At 58.7% G+C, this 27,805-nt stretch overlaps 1 protein-coding gene across 3 annotated transcripts; it reads left to right on the top strand.

Annotated features, from left to right (window-relative positions):
- Positions 1-159: 159 nt before the first annotated feature.
- LOC144280138 (transducin-like enhancer protein 1) lies at positions 160-25,425 on the top strand. 3 transcript variants are annotated; one of them, XM_077841929.1, is made up of 21 exons: positions 160-283; positions 1,516-1,644; positions 2,372-2,511; positions 3,192-3,255; positions 3,930-3,974; positions 9,852-9,914; positions 10,155-10,196; positions 13,395-13,581; positions 14,310-14,326; positions 16,303-16,407; positions 16,666-16,710; positions 17,235-17,390; positions 18,474-18,606; positions 19,251-19,435; positions 19,528-19,604; positions 19,951-20,200; positions 23,119-23,366; positions 23,523-23,670; positions 23,793-23,943; positions 24,523-24,599; positions 24,874-25,425. In XM_077841929.1, exons 2-21 carry the CDS (start codon positions 1,621-1,623, stop codon positions 24,979-24,981), a joined length of 2,265 nt encoding a protein of 754 aa, XP_077698055.1. In that variant the 5' UTR covers positions 160-283; positions 1,516-1,620; the 3' UTR covers positions 24,982-25,425. The 3 variants fall into 3 exon arrangements, with proteins under 3 accessions (XP_077698055.1, XP_077698054.1, XP_077698056.1); XM_077841928.1 differs by having other exon boundaries at positions 10,155-10,229; XM_077841930.1 differs by lacking the exons at positions 160-283; positions 1,516-1,644 and adding an exon at positions 1,790-2,186 and having other exon boundaries at positions 10,155-10,229.
- The last annotated feature ends 2,380 nt before the right edge of the window (positions 25,426-27,805 follow it).

Below are 27,805 nucleotides of genomic sequence, written 5' to 3'. Positions count from 1 at the left end.
CCGGCCGCCCAATCGGCGGCAGCCAAGCCGTGCCCCACGTGGGGGCGGGCCGCTCCCGCCGTGCTCCCATTGGCCAGCCGGCTCGGCGATTGCCCGCACGAGCCAGGCCCCACGTGGAGCTGGCGCTAGTTCATTGATCGCGCTCTCTCCCCCCCCAGCCAAGCTGCTGCCGCTGTGGCGGGGCGGGCGGGGGCCGAGGCCGGCCGGGAGCGAGCGCGCGGGCAGCTCCCGACTCCGGCCGCCCCCTCCGCGCTGGGCGCAGCCGCCCGGGGCCAGCGGCGCGGTGAGTCCCCCCGGGGGCGGGAGCCGGGCGGCGGGGGCCGCTTCCTGCCCGCCGGGCTCTACCTGCGGCGGAGGGGCAGGGCCCATTGTTTGCATGGAGGGGGGGGGCACTTGCTGGGGGCACGTGGGGCACATTTCTCTAGGGGGGCAGGAGAAAGGGTGGGGGGGGCTGATTAGCAGGAGGAAGAGTTGGGGGCACTTGGGGGCAGGGAGGGGGGGCCCTCTTTGGAGTTGCAGGGGAGGGGCTGCTTGCTGGATCGCCAGGGAGGGGTGCAGGTGGGAGGGGGTGCTTTCTGGGGTGCAAGGAATAGCAGGATGTTTGGTGGGGCGCTTCTTGTGGGGTGGCCGTAAGTGGGAATATTGTCTAGGGGAGCCGTGGAGGGGGCACTAGAGGGAGGATGCCAGGGGCATCACTGGGTGGGGGGGTTGCTGGGTTTTTCCTTTAGGAGCAAGGGAGCCTGCAAGGATGGGGGCGGGGGGGGGGCTGTATTTACTTGCCTGCTCGTGGCTGTGCATGGACATATATGCTCGTGGTGGTGTTGGGTGGGTCTGGGCTAGGGAGAGGTAATGCTGGGGAGTGCCCTGCTGTCTTTGTCGAGGGCCTTACCCACATAAAGAGGGCTGAGTTCCTCCCCTAGGGAGGGCTGGCAGAGGTGCTTGCAGGCTAGGTGCATAGCTGGGACATAGGCACTTATGGGATGCATAGGGAACTACATGAGTCAAGCCTGGTGGGCCTTGCTATTTTAGTGATGGGGGCCAGCCAGGTGCTTGTAATGAACGGGCTGCAGGGTGGGATCTTAATGACCGAGCTGGGCGAGGAGCGGTCTGGGTCGGTGGTGTTGGAATTTAGACCAGAGTGAGCTGGATCCTGACAGTTTGTGGCTAAATGAGCGCGGGCTTGTTGAGTATGTGGGGCCTTGATTCAAACTATGGGTGAGATTATTGTGGGGTGGGGAAGGGACCTCTGGGTACGTACAATGGCTGAGGGCACTGCTGTACTGGGATGATGGAGAAGGGATGTACGGCAGAGACCTTGCTATTGAAATGTAAGAAGCATTTCTTGTTTGGATCTCACCTTCTCGTCCCATGGGATGGTGGAAGATGAGAAGCAAGGGCTCTCTGGTTGGTTGTAGTAGGACAGGTGGTAGTTGGGATTTGGCGGGACAGGAGTGATGGGGATTCTCCTCCTTTGAGTTTCCTTGGCTGGAACGTGGCTGTCCCTGTCTCTTTCAGAGTCTGGAGCTGGCTGGCCTTGGGCCTGGGCCCTGAAAGAGGATCCCGTGACGGGAGTGGTGGCGTGAGATACGGCTGGGATTGCACTCCTGCTTTGCTCCAAAGATGTTCCCCCAAAACCGCCCCCCGGTGAGTGCCCTGGTTACACTCCGTTCCCACGGCCCTGTCTGGAGCAGCATTGGGGCGTTCCTTATTTGCGCTAAATTGACCCCTTTCCCCACCGCATCCCTGCAGGCCGGTCTGTCTGGATTGCCCCGCCTAGGAGACGGAGGAAGCAGTTGTTGCAAGTATCTGTGCTTCTGCCTTTGCGTGAGAGTCCCACTTGAAGTGTGAATTTAAACCAGTGCAAAAGGCGGTGTGGACGCCCTTATTCCGGTTTCTCTTAGGAAGAGGGTCCAAGATAAACGGAATGACCAGTGTTTACGCAGGGGGTTGTGCTGATTTAGCTAAATCAGCTTAAAACAGGTGCAACTTGTGTGTACGCGCAAGGAATTAGAAGGAGTTTGGTTTAATACCCCTCCGACGGTCCGTCCTGCCTTCACCTTAGTGCTGATGTTCTCCAGCTTAGCTGTTAAACCCTGGCTGTCAAGATGGGACCAAAGGTGGCAAAGGATCGCCCTCCGAGGAGCTGATTTCCTTTGTGTCCATTCTCCCTCAGCTGTCGCCTTCCCGTGAGTGCCTGCTGTCTGTCTCTCCCTTGTGACAGAGCCAGGTGTGGGGATGGTGGCCCCAGGAACTGGGACTGGGGATTCTGCAGTTGTGGTCCCCCTCCCAAAAGCCTGGTTCTTGCAGGCTCCGTGAATAGCATGGCCATGTTGCGGTGACTGCCCTCTTCCTTCCATGCCCTCTGCCGTAGGTTCATCTCCAGGCGCCCGCCGTGGCTTCGACAGCTGCCAGCACAGTTTCCACAACCCCTCAGTCCCTGAAACTGACCTACCCAGAGACCCTGGACCGGATCAAGGAGGAATTCCAATTCTTGCAAAACCAATACCACAGGTAACGCACTGCCAAGCCCCCCCGCGACAGCGAGAAGCGGTGCCCCTTTAACTGGGCTGGCAACAAACCGCTCCTCTATCTCCACGCTGGGCATTCGGTCTCGGTGGGCGGGAAGTGGCATGCCACGCCGGCACGGGTACCGAGCCATACGTGCCGCGAGAGTGTAAGAAGCCACCTCAGTTCCTTGAAACGCTCTTCTTGGGCAGCGCTGCCCAGCCTGCCAAAGCCCGTCTAGAGTTCCTGTGCTTAGTCCCACGGCCTTTTCCTTGCGTGTCTGGTCCTCCAGGTCTGGATTCCTGCCTGCTGCATTGCTAGTCTGAGCAATCCCTAAATGCACCCCCTGCCCCTGCTTTGTAGCTTGCTACATTTGGAAAGCAGATGGGGCAACATTCAAACTTCCTGCAACCTGTTTCCTTGGAGCACGGAAGCCCATGACATACGCTCCTTCCTGTGTGCCTGTCTGAATTCCCACCCCCTTTTCGCGTTCCCTACCTCTTGGCAGATGGGACTGAATGGATTCTGCCCAGTGGCTCTTTTCTCTGGGCTAGGGGTGGGCAGACCAAAGTTTTGCATGAGTCTGTTCTGCTCAAGCGTCGTGCTTCTTTGCCACCAGCTAACCCTTGTTCTCTTGGTGGGGGGTGGTGGATGGGGGTGGGGGGTCTCTCTCTTTATTTTTACAGCTTGAAGTTAGAATGTGAAAAACTGGCAACAGAGAAAACAGAAATCCAGCGACATTATGTCATGGTGAGCGGGGTGGCGTTCCCCTTTCCCAGAGTTCGGAGCGAGCGAAAGACCAACCGGGTTGGGTTTCCTTGGCTCCCAGTTTGCATTTGGGCTGCTACGCCTGCCCCGGAGATCTGGCTGTGTGAGCTCACTCATGAGATGAGTGCGGCTGAGCTCTGCCTTGGTGGCTTTCAGCAGCGTGTTATTGCTGCCAGAGAGGGTGGGAGGGAGCGTTGGTCTTGTGATTTTACTGGGCCCCAAGCTGTGCGGGGAGGGGAGGGAATTGAGAGGCAGGTATAGCCCCATCTTTGCTCTTACTGCTGGAGTTTGGAGGGGAAGGGGTTGGAATCTGCTCGTTAGTTTCCCTTTTCCATCTCTCTCCTTTCTGCTGGAAGAGAAATGGAGCCAGACTGTGAGCTGCAGAGATTCCCTAGAACGTGGGGCCTGTGTCTGAAGAAGACAGTCTGGTTGCTGTATTGTTTCTCTGTTCCCGGGGGTGGGGTGCTGGGGAGAGCTCGCCCTGCTCTTGGCAGTGAGATTTGGGGCAGTATCTTCTGATCCCAGCAGGGCCCGATAATGCAGGAATTCGGGGTCAGGCCGACCTTGCACGCCTGTGCTGGAGAGGACTTAGCAGTGGGTGGTTTGCCCGTTAGCCTTGCATCTCCCTTAGTGACGCCGTGTTCTTTCCCTTGCAGTACTATGAAATGTCCTATGGCCTGAACATCGAAATGCACAAACAGGTGAGTCTCTGACATGCCTGGTCTTCCCGCCAGCTGTCTGGGGGAACCCACGGTGGGCTCACCCTTGCTTCCCACTTTGTAGCCAATCCCCATCCCAGATAAACCCAACCCTCTCGCTTTTCTCCTTATGCAAAACGCAGCTTGGGCCATGGGTTTCCAAGATGGGGGCTGGGAAGGATGTCGAAAAGTCACACCCACCCTGCCTTTCCTATGTTGCGTGGGGTGGGGTGGGGCCCAGCCCCCCACTATGGAAAAGGACAGGAGCCACTGTTGCAGAGTTAGAGTCGAGGATTCCATTTCCAGCTCTGCTACTGACTTGCTTAGTGCCCTTGGGACGGTCCCTCAGTGTTGCCTCCCCTCTGCGATATGAGGATAGTTGTGGCTGACAGAGGTGGTCTTCGTGCGCCCCTGTGAGCCTTTGCACAGTGCTGGGGAAGCTCGGCGAGAATGCAGGGAAGATGGGCTTCAGGCCTGTGCTCTCAAGCGCTTGCGGGAGGTGGGTTTTGACATTCACCGCCGTCCCGCTTGTCCAGTCAGGGGACCTGGTGCCATGGGACCCCTGAGCTAAGCCAGGCAGCCCTTGGGCACTCAGCCAATGAACGGAAGATGGGTGAGAACTGGGCTCTGCGAGCCTTGGTGGAAGCTGTCAGATAATTAGTTACCAGCCTCTTGGTGAGCTTCATTCAGCGGCTACGCCGGGGCTGCCTGTGGGCCTGGCAAGTGTCCTGAGGCCCTGTGATGCCCAGGAAGAGCGAAGTGTTGGCTCTTCTCCCATTGCTGCCAGATCTGCCCTGCTACCCACAGTGGCCACACCGTGTCTGTATCAGGGAGTCCATGCGGGAGCAGAGGTGGGTGTGGGGAGGGGACTCTGGGGGCTCAGAAGCCGTTGGACTTTCCTTGCCTTCCCCTGCTGCACTGCACACTGGGTTGCCAGCTGCTCTGAGACAGAAGGTTTCTTCTCATCTATTTTTAAAGAGGCTGCATAGGAGTCTGGCAGCGTGTGCCTTCGCCGGGCACATCCCTTCCCTTCAGCCCTGTGGACTCGCCCCCCGGCCCGGCCAGCTGTTGCACGGGTGTCTCTCTTGGGAGCTTTGTGCCAGGGTCGCATTTTGTTGACCGAGCTGCAGCCCAGACTGGGCTGTCCCCCCTCACCTCAGGAGCACTGGGGGATGCGTTGGGGGCATTCTACGCTCCAGGTTGCACTGATGGCTTTGCGTAGCTGGCCTGCTTCTCTGCTGCCTTCCCAGCAGAAGGAAAAGGCCACCTTGTAATGCCAGGGGCTAAGGGAAGCACGAACCACCCGCCCCCATGTAGGAGATAGAGAGCCGAAGGGAAACAGACCCAGCTCTGCTCCCCCCTCCCCTTCTCCCCCATTTCATCTGGCTGCTCGCTCGCTGTGCAGACAGCAGTATTTACTGCCGATTCCAGGTGCCGCTGGCCGCCTGCCAGCGTGCTGTCTGCACTTTTAACGAGGGCCCGTAAGTCTGCGCTCTGACAGCCAATGGCCCTCGTGTGAGAAATGGGAGCTGCCCGCGTAGAAGGCCGCAGGTTATCGGTGCTGCGGGGAGATGGAACCTCTCCTTTGCTCGGCTTGCTCGTCGTCCCAGGTGGAGCCTTCGTCTGGGTCTTGTCCCGTTCTCACCCCCCGCAGCAGGCAACCTAATGCCCCGAGCCGGCTGCCTGCTCCCACCCCCCTCACCCGCTGCCTCTGCCAACCCGCACAAGCCCTGTTTTATTTTGCTTTATCGCACGCCGCTAGCTGCTGGCATAAAGAGCGCGTCGTTAACTTAATGCTCAATAAGGAGTCTCGTTAATAAAAAGGACGAGCGGCTGAACGGTCCAGCCAAGGAAGAGTCCACCCAATGCACGTCTTGCCGAGCCGGGTCTCCCGCCCTGCTCTGAGTAAGCTCCGAGAAGGATCCCAAAACCCCATTGTCTCAGTGGGGAGCTATTATGGAATGGGCCGCGCTGCCTCCTAGCCAGATGGAGTCTTCAGGGGCTGGGGACCGAAGTCCTCTGAGCTGCAAGGGCCTGGTGCCGCTCCGTCCTCAGCCCCTCCGCTGAGACCGCCAAGAAGCCAGGGGTAGCTGTGTTGGCTCCAGCCATCTGTTCGGAACGAGGCGAAGGCGATCTGCTGCTTCTGGGGTCACCATCGCGCGCTGGGCTTCTCTGCCACGGCTGCCCTCCGGCTGACTTCGAACCGGTGACCCGGTCAAAAGGTTCTGTATCCCACCAGCTCTCAACTGACCCCTCCAGTCCCTTTCAACCCTGGCCAACCGTCAGTACTGGGCCGACGCACTAGTTAAGCTCTATACTTCTCCCCGGGCTGCCTGGTTTCTCCCTCGTGTCGCGTGACTCTGGAGCGCGCCGCTTTCTTGTGTCGGAGCTTTGAAGAGGCCGGTGGGTGAGCGGGCCAAGCTCTGTTGGAATGGCTTTCTTCTCTCTGGCCGGCTCCCGGGCTGGGAAGGAAGCCCTGGTCCCTAAGCGTTCAGCAGGGGATTCATTGCACTGCGGCTGGAGGGTCTGGATTTTCTTTTAACGGCTGCTCCATGTTGCACTATAAACCCTGCCATGGTCCAGGTGGGAGAAGCTGCAGGCAGATCCCGGCGAGATGATATTTTTGGCGTGTTGTTTGTACCAGGGAAAAACCCTCAGATCTGCCTGGACTTGGACTTTTCCACCCAAAATAGTGAGCGAAGGGGAAGCGGGGGTGGGGGTGGAGAGAGAGAAAGCCCTGAAAACAGCATGATCATTTTTCATGCTGAGAGCGTTAAAGTGCCAGTAAATTGCACATTAACGAGCGTGAGCGAATCGGAGGCAGTGCTCCCCGAGGAGCTGGCTGCCCATCAGTGCATTAGGAAGGAGAATCCATCACTGCTGGCCCCAGGAGATGGCTAAATCCTTCCCAGAAACTACCTGCTGCCAATATATTTTTTTTTTCATGGGGACTGGTGTGTGTCGGTGCAGAGGGGAACGGCTGTTTCCTTTTTGGTGCTGGGGCGGGGGAGAATGCAGAGAGCACATGGCTCTTGGCTTTGTTTTTCATGAGTGAGAGAGATCTAGGACAGGATCATTAGATTTGCAGGCTCCAGCTGAGATCAGGGCTTCACTGTGTTAGGTGCTAGACAGACGCACAATGTCCCTCCCCAGAAGAGCTTGCAATCTGGAGGCTCCAGAGAGGGGAGGTGACTTTCCCAGGTTGCCTGCCTGGCTCCCAGTTGTCCTGACTCTCAATCCGGTGCCCTGTCTGCTAGGCTGCACGGCCTCTGAATGATCTCCTCGGCATGTGGCTCTAATGAGGGTCACCCCATTAGATAGCGATAAAAGGGGAGGTACCGAGCATCTCTTCGGGCCCATAAGACTCCCTCCGGGGTGCATCCCATGTGCGATGGCTGCAGGATGTGGGGACCCTTTTCTGGCCACCCGTGGGTGGGTCTCATGCTCTCTTCTCTGTCTGACTGCTCGAATCCTGCCCGGGGCTGTGGTAGGTCATCCACCAGGGCCCTGCAAGTCTCTTGATTTGGGAGTCAAGCCCAGAGGCTGCTTGCCTTCCATCCTGCCCTGCCTGTGGTGGCTTCTTAGAAGCTGTTGCCTCCGCTCCAGCGTTGGGAAGAGCAGAGCTGCTTCAGGCCCGAAGCCGGTGAGAGTTGGGGCGCCAGGTCCCCCTCCCTTCCCCCGCAGCTGGGTCATGCTAGAGAGAGGCCTCGGGGCAGTGTGAATGAACTAGCCCTAGGACGGGAAGGGGGTTCCTCAGTTGGAATTCCCTCCCCCCAGCTGATTCATGGGGTTGGGGCTGTGAGGGTCACCCCAGCCTGGCTTTCCCCCATGTGTTTGAGGGGATCCCTGTCCCTTTAATTCATGGCTTTCTGCAGCTGCTTGAAGCTGGAACCAGTGGAGGGCGGGGGGGGAGTCTTTGTCTGGCCTTGCCCAGCTTGGTAGCTCGGGGCACTGATTGAAGTGCTGTGCTGTCCTCTCTCCACCTCCTTTCCTTTTCCTGCGTTCAGGCCTTCTGATTGCTTGTGGCACTCAAGTGTTGCAGAAAAACAGCAGCTGTAAGGAGAGCACCTCTCCAGGGCTTCCTGGCAAACCACCGAGCGCATCAATTAGCACTCGGCAGGGCTGGAGAACTATTTCTGGTGGGAAGAGGAGACATTTGGGGGTGGGCATCTTGACAGGACATGGGGGTGTGTGTGTTGGGGGGGGGGCAGGATGCTATCACCGAAACTTGGTGTTGCATGGCTCATTAGGTGTCAGCCATGGGGAGATGGTTGCACTGAGAGTCTGGGGGAAGCTTTCTCAGGGGTGGGGCATAGCAGGCATGTCAGCACTTGGTCTGGATGCTAGGATCTGGCTTCTGAGATGCTGTGGGCTTCTCACCCCCGTGCACCGAGAGCTGCCAGGGCCGGAGGAGTGTTGAGTTGGCAGGGACTGGCTTGCCGGTGCTTGGATCAGCCTTGGGGTGCAGGGGGCTCTGTTCCTCACCTGTCTAGGGGAGATTGTTCCCTGGTTTCCCAGGGAAGCTGAGTGGTGTCCCCTGCAGTAAGGACACTCCCCCCCCCCCCCCCCCCCGCCCGTCCCCTCCAGGTGCTCTCTGGATCACACAGCGGTTCCACTGCCTGCTCCCCTTCATTGTAGCTGGGCGGCGGGACTCTGGTTGGGTCTGGAAGGAAGCCCACAGGATGGAGAGTGGTTGTCAAGGGAGGGGGCAGAGCTGGGTATTAAGCAGATAAGTGTGTCTATTGGGCTGGGGGGAGATAGAGCAATGAATGAAAAGCTCGCTTGAAGATGGGCTTTGACGTATCAGTGGCTTCTGGGAAGTGGTGGTATCTGCTACCAGGGGACAGGGGGTGCATGGGAACAGGGGAACATTAGTCCTCTTTCCACTGTGGGTGGAAACTAGTGTGTATTTGGCTTGCAGCAGCGCCCAGGAGTCCCGGTTCTGGAGCAGTGCCCCTCTGCGCCAGGCATTGCATAAACAACAAAACAACTGGCCCTGCTCCAGAGAGCTGACAACCTGCCTCCCCCAAGACTCCCCTTTTCCCAGGGAGCTCTCCGAGGAGGAAACAAGCCCCGGCAGCCTGCACGCTTGTCCGGCGCATGGCTCTCCGCTCGCTCCACTGAGCGGGAGAATCCACACATGGCACTGGTTTCTGCTGCACCGTAATGCTAAAGGGGGAGTGTGGGGCGTCATGCATGCACACTGAAGCAGAAGAGGCCATGGAGGGCAAAGCAGCCTGGTGCACTGGTTAGAATAGGGACTTGGGGGGCTAGGACTCCGGGGTTCTATTCGCAGCTCTGCCCTGCTCTGCACTCTCTGCTTTGCCCTCAGTAAACGTAGGTAGGTATCCCCCCTCTCTCCAGCGAGGAGAGAGACGAGCTAGCTTCTGGGAGCCGTGGATGGGGGTGTGTGAGGGAGGGAGAGAGATCTCATAGATGGGTTCTCCCAGCACCAGTGTATAATTCGGTTTGAAATGCAGCAAAATCTGGGCTGGGACGTGGTAACCGCTTAGCCCCAGCCGTGCTGCATTGGCAACAAGGGGATCTACACGTGACATACTCGAAGCTTTCAATGGTGCACAACAGGGCTTAAGTGTGGTGGATGTAGTGGGATTCTAGAGGCAGAAGGTAACCCATGTCCTGACCCTATTCAAACACACGGGGGCTTGTGCTGCTCCTCATGGGCTGTCTGATGGGCACAGTGTCTCCTAGCTCCAGATCGCTCTTGGCTTGGAGGCTAGGCCAACGGGCAGCCCTTGGCAGGAAAGGGAGGGGGTGTTTCTTGGAGCCCTGCCCAGGGGCCTGAGCCTGTGGTGGAACAGATGTGCAACAAGAGCAGCTCAAAGGTGCCGCTGACGTTCATGTATTTTCTCCTTCCAGACGGAGATCGCCAAGCGGCTCAACGTGATCTGTGCCCAGCTCATCCCATTCCTGTCCCAGGAGGTGAGGTGAACCTGTTGCATCTGCGGGCAGGGGGTGCGTGGGCTCGTACAGGCTGGCTGGGCGGTCATGGCTCCAGCCAGGGCTTGGAACGTCCCAGGCTGCCACAGGCTGCTTGGCAAGCAGGCACCTCCGCCTGTGGGTGGGGAAGGATCAGGTCATGCCATTTCCTTTGCCTGCCTTTTTAAAGGTGACCAGAGGGTTGGGTGTGTGTTTGTTTTTAATTATTTTGTCTCCTCCCAGCATCAGCAGCAAGTGGTCCAGGCAGTGGAGCGAGCCAAGCAGGTGACTATGGCAGAGTTGAACACGGCAATTGGGGTATGTGGATCGCCCCCCCCCCCGCTGCTGACCACAGTGTGTACTGCCCCTCCCGGGGTTTAACTTGGTCTCCTGCACCTGGGGCTGAGGGAGGGGCTCTTGGCCTGTCCGAGGCGGGCTCCATGTGCCCCTCTAGTGGGCTCTCTTGGCACCGGGTTATGCCTCTCCCACAGCTCGGTGCATCCGAGAGGGGATTGTCCTACTTTAGCCGGGGCGGCTGCTGTCTGGGACCTTGGCTGCTGCGTTTCTTAGGGCTTCTATCCCGTAATGAGATCAGTGGGAGGATGAGGGAGGGGAGCACTCCACTAGCTCTGGCATCTAACAGCAAGGTGGGAAGCAGCTTCCCCAACTTGCTACAGCTCCTGCTCTCCCCCCTTTCCCTCCCCCCGCCCATTGCAGGGGGTAGGATCCTAAGCTGCTTTATTGACGTTCCTGGCCCTTTAAAATTGGCCCCGCAACCTGAGGAGTGGAGTCTCCAAGTTCTAGGGAACCTTGTGCAGGGCAGGTGGGGTTTTGTTTTTTAAAGGGCCTGTGCTGTAGGTACCCCTTAGGTCCTCCACACCTGTGTTCTGCCAGCGAGATGCACCATCCACACGGGATGGGGCGTGGTCGGCTCCGTTCACTGGAGGGCAGTGACCTTTCTCTTCGTCTTCCTGAGATGCCAGCGAAAACGCGTGCCTCCGAAGATTCCCTGGAAATGCCCTCTGAGCATGAACCCCCCCCACTCTCCAGTGCAGATGGGCTAGTGTGTTACCCCAACCCCATTCAGTCCCCGCTGAGCGTGGCCCCTAGAATTGTCTTTAAGGTTGGGCTGCCCCTTTCTTGGCCTTGGGGGGACTGTGTGGGTTTCAAAGGCCAGAGAAGAGCTATTGGTCAGGGACGTGGGGAGACGAGCACCCTTGAAAGTTGGCGAATGTGCATTAGGGGAGCTGGGATGGCTGTCTCTGTGTCAGGCCAGTTGCCAGCCAGGTGGATGGATGGGGGCGCGCAGCCAGCCCTCTTGGGGACTTTGTACTGAGTGGTGGGAGGATAAGGGAAGCGTAATCCCACCCTGGGGCTGAGAGCGGAGGGGAAGCATGTGAGACGCTGGCAGAAATAAAACGGGGAAGGAAGCGGAGGCCCAATAAAGGAGCGGTGACAACTTGCTCCATAGCCGCACTTAATGAGCAGATTATGAGAGCCTTTAAACGGAGGGATGTGAAAATGATAATGGAACAGGGTAATTGGATTTGGCACGGCGTGCCAAGGATTGGGGACATGAGACGCCGAGCAGAGCGCCTGGAACAAACCAAGACGAGGCAGGGTTATGGATCCTTGCGGCAGGGAGGATTGGCAGCTCGGCTCGTCCAAGCTGTGATGGGGAAAGCTGAACGCAGCTGAGAGTTGGAGGCTTAGAGACCTGGATGTGACAGAAGCAGGACAAATGGTGCAGGAGAGAAGAGGCTCCCCCAAAAGTGGGTCGAAGAGCATTAGCGCTTGCCTACCTTGGTGAGGCAGAGGAGCACTGCTTAGGAGGCATGAATTAAAAATGATGGAGCTTAGGAGCACTGCTTAGGAGGCATAAATTAAAAGTGATGGAGCTGGATCATGGCAGGGCTGGACAATTGATGTGTGACGCTATCCTGCTGCTGTTGCTCAACAGATGTGGGTGCTGAGGGTTCTGGGGGCTGGTATGTCGGGGGTTATGTACCCACAGGCATCACCCCTTTTTAGCAAGGCTTGGCCGAATTCACTATTTTTATATGTAATTTTGATGAATAATATCGATTCTTTTAAAGCATTTTCCCCGTATGTTTCCATTTTCACCATTGTGGGAAATTATGGGTGGATCAGCCAATTATTTATTGGCAGTCGATGCTGAGAATCAAGAAGTTAAAACTTTATAACCATTAAAACACAAACTGCCAACATCACCTCAAGTGTCAATATACACAAATTAAAAACTCTTAAATCAAACACTTTACAAGGAGTATTTTTCTTACTTGGCCTGTTTGTAAGTTTCGGTTAGTGTTGCTGGAAACAATGTGTGTGTATATGGTGAAAATGACATTTACCAACAAACATCGGATCCTTCTATGCCTATTTTTAGTTGAAAGGTCACAATCAAGCTCTGTTGTGACTCCAGATTCATCCTCTGTATTGATTGTAAAAAGAAAAAAATCAAATGCCCCCACAAGGTTCTTATTAAAAAATGAACGCCAGGCAAGGTGCTTCTCTGACCAGCTTTCTGTCTCAGTGTAAACAGAGACTTTTCCCTGCTGTAGTTTGCCACCTGAGTGTTTGAGCCCTAAAAATGCAAATGAAACAGGACTCTGAACAAGAGTGAAACAGGCTCTCTCTGGCCCCACGGAGAGAAATGTGGAAAGTAAAGTGTGCAGAATGCAAAGTGGATTGTAATTGACTTTTATTAAAGGGGTGTTAGGGACTCAGATGGAGAAAGGGATGGGCTTGGGGTTTATTTTTTTTTGGTTTGCAAGTGAAATTGACAAGTGGCCCTATTGGGAAGAGATTTTTTTTTTGCCATCATCTTCCCAGCGTTAGCCATCCAAAACTCACCAAGGAAGGGGGGGAAAGTGGTGGCCGGACGAAGCAGAGGATTGTTGCGTGTGGTGAATTACGCTGCTAGCCCAGCCTGGCTCCTGGCTTGCGATATCTCAGGTGTCCAGGGGGAAGCCAAGACCGCTGCGGCGGAGGCAAGAGGGTTATTTTGGCCGGCGTTATCCTGTCTGGGATGGTACCTGGGAGCCCTCTTCAGGGAAGGCCCAGACTCGTGTCCTCCCGCCGCTGTAGTTCTGACCTCTCCCTTTATTTCTTAAAGCGATGTAGCGCCGGTGGCAGGGGCTGGACTGAGAGCTCTGGAGACTGACGTCCTGGGTCCGTAGTGCAGGTACCACGTGGGCTGCAGTGGCCAGGCCAGCTTCCTCTGGGCCCCGGCCAGCTTGCCGTCTGACTGCTGTCGGGCAGCGACCTCTGCTTCCTTCACGGCTGGAGCGAGGCTCTGTCCATCTCGCTGCCGGCAGCTTTTTGGCGATCCTGGCTTGCAAGGGTTCTCAGCCTTGAGTCAGCGAGGCTGGCCTGGCTCTTGAGGGCAGGGTGGGGAAAAGCAGATGCCCCCTCTCAGGCGCTGGCGTCTTATCTGCCCGGTCTTCCGCTCTCTCTCCGCAGCATCAGCTCCAGGCGCAGCACCTGTCCCACCACGCCCCTCCCATCCCGCTGACCTCTCACTCCTCCGGCATGCAGCCCGCCAGCATCGGTGGAGCCTCTGGGCTGCTGGCTCTGTCCGGGGCCCTGGGAGCTCAGGCCCAGCTCCTCCCGAAGGACGACAGGGGACTTCACGACAGTGAGCACAGAGGTAGGGCTGTGGGCCGGGGTGTAGGGCGTTAGGAGAGCAGGGAAACTTGACCCTGACTTCCCAGCTGTCAAGAGGGTGAACTCCAGAGAGAGTAGGGAACCTGGGGTATGGCTGGCAAGGGGAAGCAGAGCCCTGGGGTTACACCCCATCCCGGCCAGCCTCGGACGGCACGTGAAGGCCGTTCTCAGTCTCTCTGGGCGCCCTCCTCTCTTGCACTGGGGTTAGCGATTGGACGGGGCGAAGTGCTGCAGGTGCTGATTCGGCCTCACTCATCCCAGCCGGGCACGGGGCGGGGGATCGGTGGATCGGGCCCTCTGGGTGGGGAGGGGGTTTGAGTTTCCCTCCAGTCCTTGCCAGCAGGGGGTTGCTTACAGCCAGGGCCAATTTCAGGGAGCAGCCCAGCTCCTCTGCCCGGAGCCACATACTTGGTGGGGTGGGGGGAACTCCCCGGCCGCTAGCGGGGGCTGGGGGGACTGCAGGATGGGACCCAGCCAGGACGGCTGCCAGGGTTCCAAATCCTGGGAGCTGAACCCCCGCTCCAGGACCAGCCCCATCCTGTCCACAAGCTGCAGAGGTGGGTGGCCGCGGACGCTGCCTCCCGGAGAGAGGAATGGGGGGGGGCGGGGGAGCATGTGCATGCGGGGGGGGGGGGGCTCTGAGATGAAAGCAGCACCCTCTTCTCTCTTCCTTTCTTGCCCTGCTGCTGATCCGTGTTGCCATGGAGACAGAGCGAGACCTGGGTCCCGTAAGTACTCCTCCTCCTCCTCCTCCGCTTATTGTTTCCTTCCAGCTGTGAGAGGCTTTGGCCAGGGAGATTGGGTTGGGGGCAGGGCGGGGGGTGGTCTTTTAAAAGCTTCCTTTTAGCGGTGTGGGGGGGAAGGTTCCCTCCCCTCCTCGGTGCGGGGGAGGAGGCGGTGGGTCTGGCAGAAGAGGGGTTGCAACCTTCAGCAGCATCCTAGCTGCTGCAGCTGGTAAGGAGCTGGCAGGCGGCCAAGGTCATGGTGGATTGAATCTCTTTCCTGGCGCGCGCCGCCCCATTTCTGTGTTGCACGGGGAGGGAGGCAGTGCATGGCACCTCCCTATGGGGGGAAGAGGGGGCTTCGCATGAACCCGGCCTCCAGCTCGCCATGGGGGCTGGAAGCTGCACACCCCTTGGAATGCAGTTCTGGCGGGAGGGCTCCACACCCCTTAGGGCTAGAGGTGGGCAAAATCTTCCCACTCGGGCTGACGCGGCTGCAGCTTATGACCCTGGAAGCCCTCCCTCCGTGTCCACCCTGGCCCTCAATCCAGACTTTCCCCATTGGGGGGGTTGGATTCATCTCCCTCTTCCTTCGCCCGTCACCCCTGCTTCCCCCCGACACACACACTTCTGCAGCTCTCTCACTGTGCAAATAGTGGGGCCCTGTCTCAGACCCACAGGTGCAGTTCCCATTGGTCTGGCACCGCCCTTCCGATGCCAGGACTGTGTTGGATCCGCAGCAGCCCCTGGTGTGTGGGTGCTTGGCTGGTGATGCTTATACCTGGTTTAGTGATGGGGAAACTGAGGCAGAGAGGTGTCACACAAGGGTGGTAGCCAGGAGTCCTAGCTCCTGCTAACATGGGAGTGGAGGAGCGGTCTCCTTTCTCTGCCAGCGGCATCTCTAGGTGTCCCCCTGGCTGCCACAGACCAGACAGGGACTTGCCAGTGCCTTACTAACCCCCTTGGGGTCCCTTGCAGCCCAGATTTCCACTCCTGTATCTGCACCCGCTAGGCGCCTTGTAGGCCCAGGATGGAGCTGGGGTGGCAGGAGGAGCTGGCTGGCCAAGTGCAGGAGTCCGAGCGAGCCAAAGCCTGGGTCACCGTGGCCTGGGGGTGAGGGCAGAGCTGTGATTCTAGCTGGTGAGCTCGAGCCATTCCTGCAGTGCAGCCTGTCCCCACCTGTCGGGGGGGGGGGGGTTCCCGGAGACCTGCCAGTAGGGGAAAGAGGAAGGCAGTTGGTTCAGTAGGCTTGGGAGTACCCACGTCTGGGGGTGGGAGGTATCTCCCAGATTGCAACTCTTGATGTGCACGCAGCCCCATGGCCAGCCTGCTCTGCTGCCCTGCACAAACCTCCGGGCTAGTGGGAACCAGGCTGCGGGGGGGTGGGCGGGGCTGTGACCGCAAGCTGCCAGCAGAGCCCTGGGTGCCATGGAGCTCAGCTCACTCCTCTTTCCCCTGCCCCCACCCCCGCTTTCTGCCGGGGCCTAAGCTGGTTCTGGAGGAGCCACGTCCCAGCCAGGGAAGGCCCGTTGACCGCCCGTCTGGCTGCGTGGCAACTGGGTCCAGAGGCAGGCGCACGCCCTGGAGCCAGGAGCTCACCTCCTGGCTGGATCCCACTTCCGGCTTTACGCTCTGCCCCCATCAGCCGGTCGCGTTGCTGCCCTGGGGGCTTGTCAGAGGGGTGAATGGAGCCTCCGTTCGTCCCGCACTGCTCGAGAGATGCAGCCAGGGGAGGGTTAAGTGGCTTAGGTGTCCCGTGGGCAGAGCAGAATCCAGCTGTCCTAAGGCAGTGGCCTTGTGGGAACATCGTGGGGTGGAGGGTGGGGGGCTCTGCCGTTATCCGTGTCCATCCTGCTCTGGTGGGGAGGGCAGAAGCCTCTTTGTGGCCAGCAATCCCTCTTTAACCCCCCCCCCCACCTCTTTTAAGCCCGGGCCTGCTGTCTCAGCTTCATAAGGCATCTGCTTCTCCTCTCGTTCCCTAGAGCTCCCTGGTGCTGCCCAACGGGGAGCGGGTGCGAGCCATCTCAGAGTACCTGAGCAACAGCAAGAAGAGGAAGGCCGAGGAGAAGGACTTTGTCACGGACTACGTGAGTGGTTCTTTGTAGCTGCTGGTGGTGGGGGCATGTCCCCGGGACAGGAGATGGGGAGGCCTCTCCCCTCTACTAGCTCCTTGTCTAGGCTGGGTTGGCATGTGCCCAGCCGTAAGCAGTCCTCCATGGGAAGCTGCCTAAGTGGTGCCGTGACCCGTTGGGATAAAACCTGGTTCCCGTCTCCAGCTGGGCAGAGCTCTGTGCTTGGGGCCACACCGGCTGCTGGGTGTGAACGCTCCTCTCTCTGCGTTTCAGGGCAGCGATGCGGACAAGAGCGAGGACAACCTGGTGGTGGATGAGGTCAGTGCTGGGGAGCGTGCCCTGGCTCGGCTGGTTGGTGGTTAGATGGGCTGCAGTGCAGTCTGGTGGGCTTTAGACGCACCGTGAACCTCCTTTCCTTGTGGGAGGGCCTGGCCCTGTTACCAAAGACAAAACTGGCCCTCGGAGGTTAGGGTTGCACTACTAAGGTTTAGCAGAGGTTGGAGGTGGAACCCAGGAGTCCTGCTCGAATCACTAGACCCGGAGTGGTGGGAAGAGCACACAGGAATCTGGACTAGTTCTCACCTCCGCTCTAAATTGCGAGGCTCCACTCCTTCCCAGAGCTGGGAGCAGAACCCAGGAGACGAGAGGCCCAGTCTACCCACCCCTGCTCTAACCGCTAGCTCACCCTGCCTCTGGCTGTTGTATGGAGTTCCCTGCTGGTGTTGCGGGAGATGCCTGGCTCCTGTACCTGTCAGCAGCCGGAGCCCCCCGACCTGAGGCCGGTCGATCTCTCTCTCTCTCTCTTGCGCTCTCTCTTTCTCTTCTCCCCCCGCCCACCACAGGACCCCTCCTCCCCGCACAGCGTCCACTCGTACTCCTCCCGCGAGAATGGGGTGGACAAAGTCCCGTTGCAGCGGAAGGAGGCCATGCCACTCAGTCCCACCTCCATGGCCTCGTCCAGCAGCACCTCCCCATCCCGGAGCAAGGACCAGCCTACGGTATGTGGGGGTGATGGGGTTGGTTTGTTTCCTGCTATCCAGGGAGCAGTAGGGCGCGGGGAGGAAGCACAGTCCCCTTGTCACGCTGGTCCGGCTTTGCCCAGACTTCAGGGCTATGAAACTGGCTGCTTGTTCTCTCTGGGTACGGCGGGAGAGGGCAGGGCCTTGTGGTCAGGAAGCGACCATGTAAAACCAGCCCCACATGGCCTCTGCACTGGTGGCCAAGCCCAGCGTTTGCTCCTGCTGGCCCGGAGGAGTTGCCTGCATCCTACATCCTCGGCAGAACAAGCCGGGTCGCTCTGCCTAGTGCTAGTGAAGTGGTTCGTGCCCCTCCTGGTGTGAGTGGAGCTGTTCTGCCCCTGGGGGCAGCCCGCCAGAGCTGGGGGGCTCTGCTGGAGAGGAGTCCGCCCCACCAGCCACAGAGGCCATTGCAAGGGCAGATCCAGGCTGCCCGCTCCAGGGGGGGAGAGTAGGACCGTGTTTCCTGGGCTTCTCCTGCAGCCGGCCTCTGCCCTGGGTGGGGTGAGTTTGATGGCCTGTCGCAGGGTCCTTCTCCACTCTGCGCCAGGCTCCTGTGCTGACCCCTGTGCATCGGGGGCACGGACGTAGCTGGCCTGCTGCACAGCACGGGCATGGCTTGCTGGGGTGCCAGGGCAGTGTGGCTGTATCCTTGCCACTACACTGAGTTAAACCAACGCCAGGCTTCAGTCTAGACAAGCGCCAGGGCAGTCACCCTCCAGAGTCCTCCGTTTCCCCCTTCTCGTGCCCACGGGAGCACCCCGATTTCACAGCGATGTTTGTCTGGGGCCTGGCCTCGGCCCCAGCACGTCTCCTCCTGGGGGGGAAACCGGGCTGGGCTGTCTGCTCCCAACCGGTCAGTAAATCAGAGGCTTGGGTGGCTGCCCGTTCGGGGCTAGATGGGCTGCAGCGCGGTGGCTGGGAGGGGGTTGCCAGAGCAGAGTGCAAGCTCTGGGGTGGGGTTTGGGGCCCCGAAAAGCCCTGGCTGAAGGCGGCGCCCGGGGGGGCAGGGCTTTTCCAGGCCGCTGCTGCGGTGAGGTTTGAGTCGGACTCTCTGCTTTGCAGGCGGAGAAAGCCGCAGCTCCCAGTTTGAAGTCCAGCACCCCGACTTCCCCAGGGGACGCCACGGTGCCAGGGTCCAGCAGCACCGCCCAGCAGTTCCGCCCGGGGGCAGCGAAGCCCTCGGCGGATTCGTCAGGTAGTGGGAGGCTGGGGAGACCCCTGAGATGACGCTGGCTGGGGGGCAGCGAGACGCAGTCGCTCCGCACTTGGATGCAGAACAGCCTGTTGTGGTGACCCCGGAGGCTGGGCTTTGGCTGCCCGGGCCGCTGGCTCTGGCGCTGCCCTGGTGCGGGGGACTGGACCCCAGTCGGGTGCTTCCCATGTTTCAAGAGGTGGCTGCTGGGACAGGGCACCCCGGCCAGGCTGGAGTGGTGTGATGGGGAAAGGATGCCCCAGCAGCCGCCTCCTCCACCTCTGTGATATCAAGTCCGGTGGCTCTAAGAGGCCTCGTCCTGGGAGAATGAGAACTTGGCTCCGGGTACCCAGCCATCAGCTCCCAAAGCCAGGGGGCAGCCCTAGAGCCGGGGCTGGAGCCTCGCTGAGCGCCAGGGCTGAATGGGGCGGGGGGCAGCCGAAGGCAGAGCCAGCTGCCCGACGGTCAGCAAGGCAGCTCCCCGTCCGTGCTCCTCGAGCACGTTGGCCAGCGGATGCTGCTCCCAGGGACAGCAGTGAGGTTGGGCCTGTTCACGCCATAGCTTGGGTTGGCCCTAAGCTCTTTCCTCCCGCCCCCGGTCCTGGCCACTGCTGCTCCTCTATCTCTGTGACTTTCTCCTTTCCCAGCTCTGGGCCTGAGGAACCCGCTGGCCATGCAGAGCTCCTACCCGGCCACCTTCGGCATGGCGCACCCCTCCGTCAACGGCGACATGGCCGGGGCTGGCGCCTACGCGGGGCTGCACCTGGTGTCCTCTCAGCTCAACGGGGCAGCAGCGGCCGTGGGAGCCACCGGCTACGGCCGCTCCCCTCTGGTGAGTGCACCGGTGGGGTGGCGGGGAGGCGGCCGGCCAGCCTGCCTCCTCCTGCAGGTGACTGAAGGGAATTCTCTTCTCTGCTTGGCTAGATTGGCTACGACCCCCACTGCCACATGCGTGTCCCGGGGCTGGCGGCCGGCATGCAGGCGGGGACCTCGGGCAAACCGTAAGTGCTGCGCACACCAGGGCAGGGGAGACCCCTCTGGCAGGGGGCTGCGAGCTGAGCTGATTGGGGGGGCTGTGCCGGGGCAGCGGGGATTCCCCTTGTGTGCCCCCTTTCCATGTTGGGCGTAGCCCTGGCCAGGTGTGAGTCTGGGGCATTGGATGGCAAAGCAGATCCAGCTGCTGCTGCTGAGCTGCCTCCTTCCCTTTAAATCACCCCTGGCTTCGAGGAGGTGTTGGGTTTGATGCTGGGCTTTGATTAATGTGATGTGCCCTCTGGAAGTGGAGGGAGAACAGGACCCAGTTTGCTCAAGGGACTGGGTCTTGCTGATGCCTCCCTCCGCCTCCAGCGCCTACTCCTTCCATGTGAGTGCCGACGGGCAGATGCAGCCGGTCCCCTTCCCTCCCGACGCCCTTATCGGCACCGGCATCCCCCGGCACGCCCGCCAGCTCCACACCCTGACCCACGGCGAGGTGGTCTGCGCCGTCACCATCAGCAACTCCACCCGGCACGTCTACACGGGGGGCAAGGGCTGCGTGAAGGTGTGGGACGTGGGGCAGCCTGGGACCAAGACGCCCGTGGCGCAGCTGGACTGCCTGGTAAGGGGAAGGGTTGGAGGGCAGGACAAGAGAAGCAGAAATGGATTAGGGCTGGTCAGCTTAGAAAGGGGGTATGAGAGAGGTCTATAAAATCATGACTGGTATAGAGAAGGTGATTTGGAGAAGTGTTGTTCACCTCTTCACATAACGCACACAACCCAGGAGTCACCTGATGGAATTAGTAGGCAGCAGGTTTAATACAAGCGGAAGGAAGTATTTCTTCACACAACACACAATCAACCTGTGGAACTCACTGCCAGGAGATGTTGTTCTGGCCAAATATCTAGTTCTTTTTCGAACCCGGTTAAGTTCGTGGAGGTTAGGTCTGTCAATGGCTGTTAGCTAAGGGATACAATGCCGTGCTTGGGTCAACCCTAAACCTCTGACGGCCAGGAGGGGAAGACTGGGGTGGATCACTCCAGCTGCCCTGTTCTGGACATACTCCTCTGACGCTCTGGTATTGGCTGCTGTCGGATACTGGGCTAAATGGACCATTGGTCTCACCCAGTATGGCAACTCCTATGTTCTTTATGTCCTCGGAATTCCGGTGCAGCCTCGAGGGGGACAGACCCTGCTGGGCTGGATGCAGCCTCCGGTGTTTGTGGGTGCAGATGAGAGCACATGGATGTGTCCGGTTTAGGGAAGCATTTAGATGGGCATCTTGCATTTAAGCAGCTCTCCAAGAGGAGTAAGAGAGGTGCTCCCGGAGACTACCAGAGACCTGCGGGCGCAATGAGCGTCGGTGCAAAGTTCCCACCCAGAGAAACAAATGGGAGGTTGTCTGCAAATTAGCCTGAATATACCCCATCACTCCTGGCTGCCGCCTTTGAGGTGGGGCGTGGCCGCTGGGCTAATGTGACCGTTTAAGACAAGAAATTAGTTCAGTAGAAACTCCCCAAAGAGGATTTGGGCCTCTTGGTACTTCAATACGATGCTGGGTGCAAAGGATTTTGTGAGCATTGGTGGCCAATAGCAGCCTGGGTATCTCTGTCTAGGTGTGTCTCTGGCCCCCGTCATCAGAATATCTCAGTATCTCCCAGTCGGTGCATTTTATCCTCTGGCGGTAGCATGTAGGCCTTTGTGTGTCACAGGGAGTCGTTAAAAAAAAATTAATGGACATAAATTTAAACCCTGCTCCGTGCCTCACCCCACCTCCAAATTTCACCTCCCTTTAAACCGTGCGCAAATTACTTGATGTTTGTGGCTTAGTTTACCCATCTGTAAATTTGGAGCTAATATAACTGAGCTACTTCCTTAGAGAGCCGGGCCTCGAATCAAGCAGTGTGGATTGGGACTCAGGGAGGGGGCTGGGTTCTGTTCCTTGCTCTGCCACTAGCCTGCTGGATCACCACAGGCAAGTCAATCTGCCTCCGTATGTCTCGGTTTCCCCATCTAGAAAACAGGGGTGATGATACTGACCTCCTGTGTCAAGTGGTTTAAGATCTGTGGATGAAAGGGCGGGGTGGTGGTATAAAGCACTCTCAGATCCTTAGAGAAAAGGCCCTATGCATATACAAAGGGCAAAAATCCTTCAGTAGCGTGCACCCCAATTGAGGAACACACGCGTGCACACGAGCCCAGTGTTGTGTGAACGCACCCCCATGCACAGGGTTCGCATGGTTTTCAAAGCTCTGTCCACATTCGTCATGATCTGGTGAGAATGAAAATGTAGCTGCGCTATTCCCTGGCTGATATGTTAGGAGGACACGGGGAGCGGATTACTATTGCGGACAGGAAATGAGTCTGTTGGTTTTGACAGTGATGTGCGTAACCAGTTTCACTGTTTTCCCCTGGATCTAGTCCTTGACGCCCTGGTCCTGCAAATACTTACACATGTGCTTAAAGCTAAGCACTTGCATAAGTGTTTGCAGGATTGGCCGTAGTCCGTTTCTGCTTTTGCTTATGGGGTCTGTCGTCCCTCGTTTAATGAGAGAGACGCATCCTGGAAAATGGGATTCTGGGGCCACTGAGGCAGGGACAGGACCTGGAACTCTCTTTTTAACATTGCCTGACTAGATTTCAAGTATGTCCCTTTCTGACAACAAAATACAGAGCTATCTTCCTGCTGGCCTTAAAGCAGCAGTCTGGTAACAAATCTTCTTCCTGGAGTTGTGCTGACCTTGAAGATACTGATGCATAAACAAGGAAGCGGATGAGTCATGATCATTTCAAGCTGCATTGGAAATTTAGGAGAGGGGAAATCTGTATTTTAGTAATTGGAGGTGGTGCATAAATTATTTGGAGAAGGTTCTCTGTTCTGTGTTAGGAAGGAGGCTAGACGAGATGAACATAGTGGCCCATTCTGGCCTTAAATCCGTGACCACCTTTGTGAGGCAGGGAAGTGCTGCTGTCACCATTTGACAGGTAAGGACACTGAGGCACAGCTAGGCTAAGTGACTTGACCAAGGTCATATGTGGAGTCTGTGGCAGAGCTGGGAATAGACTCCAGGTCTCCTCCAGTGTCCTGATCACTAGCCCTTCCCACCTGGGAGAAGGGCCTGTGTGCCTCCTGACTAATCTGCTCCTGGCCATGAGCCCCATCCCGCAGGCTCTTGCATGGTTGCTCCTCTTGTTCACGTGCCAGAACCAGCCGTGTCTGTTGAGCAGCTGCTGCGGAGAGCCGATGCTGTGGGCATGAAGCACTAACAATCGCGTGCTAGTAAAATGAAGGCCCCCTCTTGGGTCCCCCAGGCATGTGTGTTCAGTGCCGGAAGCCAAGCTCCGGAGGGTGTGGGCTGCAGGTCTCTTCCCATCGCCCAGACAGGCGCACTGCAGATGGTCCTATCCGCTGGGGTTTCTCCCATGGGAGTCCCTTCCGGAGCTGGGAGGCCTCGACTGGCCCCTAGCTAGGACTCGAGCGGATGTCTGAGCCGTGACAGTAACTGACCCCTCTGCTCCACCTCCTCTCCCTTCCCCAGAACCGCGACAACTACATCCGCTCCTGCAAGCTCCTCCCGGACGGGCGCAGCCTCATCGTGGGGGGCGAGGCCAGCACCTTGTCCATCTGGGACCTGGCCGCGCCCACCCCCCGCATCAAGGCGGAGCTGACCTCCTCGGCGCCCGCCTGCTACGCCCTGGCCATCAGCCCCGACGCCAAGGTCTGCTTCTCCTGCTGCAGCGACGGCAACATCGTGGTGTGGGACCTGCAGAACCAGACTCTGGTCAGGTGAGGCCCGGGGTCTGCCTGCCGCCGGCTAGGCATCCCTTCCCAGGGCGCGGGGCGGTGCGGCTGGCTGGTGCTGGAGCGGGGAGGAGCTGCCTGGCCGCAGGACCCGATCCTGCAGCAGGCGACGGGGCCTGACGGCCGCGCTCTCCCCTCCAGACAGTTCCAGGGCCACACGGACGGCGCCAGCTGCATCGATATCTCCAACGACGGCACCAAGCTGTGGACGGGGGGGCTGGATAACACGGTGCGGTGCTGGGACCTGCGGGAGGGGCGCCAGCTTCAGCAGCACGACTTCAGCTCCCAGGTAGGGGGCGCCGCAGAGCCCGAGCGGGTGGGGGCGGTCGCCGCGTGGCGCTCTCCCCTCTCCCGCAGAGCCAGCCGGGCAGGGACCCGTTTCCTGGGGCCTGACTCTGCCTTCTCCCCCAGATCTTCTCGCTGGGCTACTGTCCCTCGGGGGAGTGGCTGGCCGTCGGCATGGAGAGCAGCAACGTGGAGATCCTGCACGTGGCCAAGCCGGACAAGTACCAGCTCCACCTCCATGAGAGCTGCGTCCTCTCCCTCAAATTCGCCTCCTGCGGTAGGGAGGCGCCGTCACTTCTAACCTGCTGGCTGGGCCGAGCGGAGCCGTGAACCCCTTCGTACCAGGGTCTCATGCGAAGGCCTGTGTCCTGCCTCTATCCCGCCTACAGTAGGAGGGAGCTGTCCTGCCCCAGCCCCATAACCCCTCTGCTCAGAGTCCCATGTCTGTGCTCCTAAGGGAAGGTGGACAATCCCTTCTGCACCGTGCGCCTAGGCAGCTCTGCAGTGGGAGTAGGAGGAAGCAGAGGGGCCTTCCTTCCTGACCCTTTGCAGCGAGCCTGGTACTCCCTGAAGCATGAGAGTGCCTCGCCTGCCGCCTCGCCTCCACTGGCATCAATCCACCAATGGCTCTGCCTGAGTCAGAGCCATCCCTTTTCCTCTGCTTCATTTGGCTTTGGGGTGTAATTTTGGTGCATGCCTCTGGTTTCGTGCAGGGGGTTGGGAGACATTCCCCCACCTGCTTCTTTTTGCTGGGGCTATCCTGTGACTCATCTGGGGGTGGGGCCACACGCTTGGCTTGAGCTAGGCTTGTCCCCCTCTCCCTCCGTCCTGGTCACGCTCGGACACTCTGCCGCAGGTAAATGGTTCGTGAGCACAGGGAAGGACAATCTGCTGAATGCCTGGAGGACGCCCTATGGAGCCAGCATCTTCCAGGTGAGCAAAGGGGGTTGCTTGTCCCGGCAAGGGGTTAAACCAGGGGCAGCGGCGGGAGAGGCCGTCTCAGCAGGAGCCTGGTTTTTAGCCCAGTAGTAAATTTGTCTTAATCCGTTATCCTCAAGCAATCGGCTCTCTAAACTAGCGCAGCCTAGTGTCTCCCTGGAGGCCTTGCTAAGTAGTTCAAGGCCAGCTGGTATAAATCACTGCACCACTCCATGGCCTTATATATGAGCTGGTTTGCGATGTCTCCTCTCCCCACTCTTCCTTGCAGTCGAAGGAATCCTCCTCGGTCCTGAGCTGCGACATCTCCACCGACGACCAGTTTATCGTGACCGGCTCGGGAGACAAGAAGGCCACGGTTTACGAGGTTATTTACTGAAAGGCGGCTGGACATGGGGGAGCCGGCTGCGCGTCCGTCCCAGCCCGCCCCCTCTGCCCTGTGCACAAACATCCACAGCAGTGACTTTCCAAAGAACCCCTGGAAGGGAGGGGGGCGGGAATCGAAGCTGGAGAGAAGAGCAAAGTGGGGGACCCTTGGAGTTCCAGCCGGCACCCCCGTCCAGTGAAGAAATCGCTCTCGGCCCGAAGGGACAGCGTCTGCCCAGATCTAACTTCCTGGGTGCACTCATTCTTTTGGGTTTTTAATCTGAACACTGGGGGATTGTTTTTGTTTTGTTTTTTTTTTAAAACTGTTGTATACTGTTTTTTGTTTTGTTTTTTTGTTTTCTTTTTAAAGCTCCAGGCTGAGCTGGGAAGGAGGTGGCCACTCCCCCCCTGGCTGTCTGGCTTCTAGGTTGTATTTAATAAAAAATCACCCGAAGAATCCCCTGCGAGAGCGGTAAGCCCCGGAGTCCCTAGAGAACAGCAGCCTACGGTGCAGGGGGGCTCCGAAACAATCTTGAGGGCTGGCAAACTAGAACAGCTCCTGTGTCACCCCCTGCAGGTCCTAGTGTCTTTGGGATGGGGGGGGGGGTAGTGGGATAGCTCCCCCCACCCGGCTTGAAGCAGGGATAATAGCAGTGCCCAGCAAGAGATTGAGGGTTAAGCGATTTCGGGGTCATTTTTTCCTGCATGGGCTTCATTCTCCATCACTCTGTAGCTTGGGCGGAGATTTACTCGGTCATGGGGTGGCTGTGAAAGGCTTGGATTTGCTAGAATTCTCCCCCCTTTGCCCTGGTGCAATGAAGTACTGGGGCTGGGAGGGTTAGTCTTCCACCTGGAGTTGAGAGCTCCCAGGGGTGGTCCCAGCAGGTTGCAGCTTCAGCGGCTGGCTCTAGGTCGCTCAGTGGCCCTGGGCAGAGGCAAATCCCCTGGTTTGAGGGCATAGGGAACACAGTGCCTTCCAGCTGGAAGGCGTCTCTGCCCTGCTTTAGGTTTTCCAGTCTCTTCTGAAGAAAGGTGTGCGAGCACCAGGGGCTTGTGCCAATGTCCCCGGGGCCTCTCCTGTGGGTGGCTGCTACAGGAGTTACTGCTTTGGCCTAGCTGGTGCAGGGCAGGAGCGGGCAGCTGCGGGCCTGCTTCTAGGGTCAGTGTTTCAGCCTGGCTGGGGTCCCGAGCTCCCGATGCTCTGAGCGGTGGTGCGAATAGCAAAATCTAGGGATCGGAGCAGCTCTCTTGTAATTCCCTTGCTCCTCTTTTCAGCTCCCTGCAAGAAGAACCGAGGGGCACAGCCTGCTTCCCGCACCTGCATGTGCCTCACGGGGGGGAAGGGGAGGTATAGCTACAGAACTGGGCCCTATCCTCTGAACCCCACATGCTCCCTCTGCCAAGGTGGATCTGCCGCTCCTCCCCCGCTCCCCCACGCTCAGCGGGAACACTGCAGGTCTCTCTGCAGTGATGCATCAATCTACCCTTCCAGCTGGCATCTGATGCTGCCTCCAGGCCGGGGTCTCTGCCAAGTGCATGCAGACTGCATGTGTATCTCAGGGAGAGAACTGATGTACCCTCCTTAGGCCCAACCCTTCAGCTGCCTCAGCAAAAGCATCTCCCTTCCCCCCTCTGTCACTTCCTCTGGGTGTATGTGTGTGCGGGGGGGGGGGGGGGGGGGAGGTGTCTCTCTGCTTCAGGAAGTGGTGGGGGTTTCTAATTGCTGCCCTACTTACACTGCCTGCCTTCCCCCTCCTGCAGGTGTGCATCTGTGCAAACTGCTGGCTGCCTGGACTGACGGCTGGCTCTCTCCCCTGCTGGGGCTGGAAACACTAGCTCATCCTGGCCAAAAAACAGCTCTTCTGTTTTGCTGGGTTATGGGGGATAAGTAGTGGAGGTTTTGAAGATTTTTGTTCTGTTTTGGGGGAGGGGGGACCCCGACCTCTGGAACTTTTGTGCAGAACAGCCACTAGCCTGGGGGTCGGGGCAACCACCTGGGAGCTCCAGTATCTCGTCCCTGCGCTGAAGGATGCAGAGTGGGGTTTTGAAACCGCATCTTTACTCCCACGGCTCGGGTCAGGGCTGGAGCCATGGCTCTGCCTAGAAATTCCAGCCTGAACCTGCATCACCTTCCTCATGAAATTCTCAGCCAGGGTCTACGGTTCCAGGAAACAGAGTAAAACAAAATGGCCCTTTTTTTGTTTTGGACGGGGCAGGGATTTGTCAGACTTTCAACGGGCTCCAGGGCTGGCTTCCCGCCCCCGGCCTGCGCGCTCCCCTTTGTTATAGACGGGAAAGCTTGGATGGCTGTTGTAGGATCAGCGGTGGACTGCAATTACAAGAGCTGGGCGTTGAGGCTCATCCTTCCCTCTGAAGTCCCTACTCCTGCCCTGTCTCTAAGCGAGGGACCTTCTGCAGCTGTGGGGAGAGCAGGGCCCAAGGGCGAGTTGCGTCTCCCTCCTGGAGAGCGTTTGAAGAGAAGGAAGGCAGCGTGGGTGAGTGGTTAGAGCACTGCCCCGAGCGCTGCTGGGTTTTAGCCCCTTTCCTGCTGACTTCCCCACCTGTAAAATGGGGCTGGGGGGGACCTTTGTAAAATGTCGTGAGAGCTCCTCATGCAAAGAGCTTGGTATTAATACCAGCGTGCTGTCTACAGCGCGTGGGCATCGGTCTTGCCCACACCCTGCTGTGTGTTTTCCTACATGCTTTGCTTCCTTTGCCAGGACAGCACCAGCCTCTCCTTGCCCTCAGGCCAGGGCTGGGAGATGGAAGGGGAGGGTTACAGGGGTGCTTGGGCTTCCTTGGGTGTCTTCGAGGTGAGGCCCGGCGCTGCAGCAGAC

The sequence above is a fragment of the Eretmochelys imbricata genome, chromosome 25, assembly GCF_965152235.1.
Source record: "Eretmochelys imbricata isolate rEreImb1 chromosome 25, rEreImb1.hap1, whole genome shotgun sequence".
In the NCBI taxonomy this organism is placed as follows: domain Eukaryota; kingdom Metazoa; phylum Chordata; order Testudines; family Cheloniidae; genus Eretmochelys; species Eretmochelys imbricata.
The sequence above is the reverse complement of the archived record's forward strand: the minus strand, read 5'-3'. Positions and strand labels throughout refer to the sequence as shown.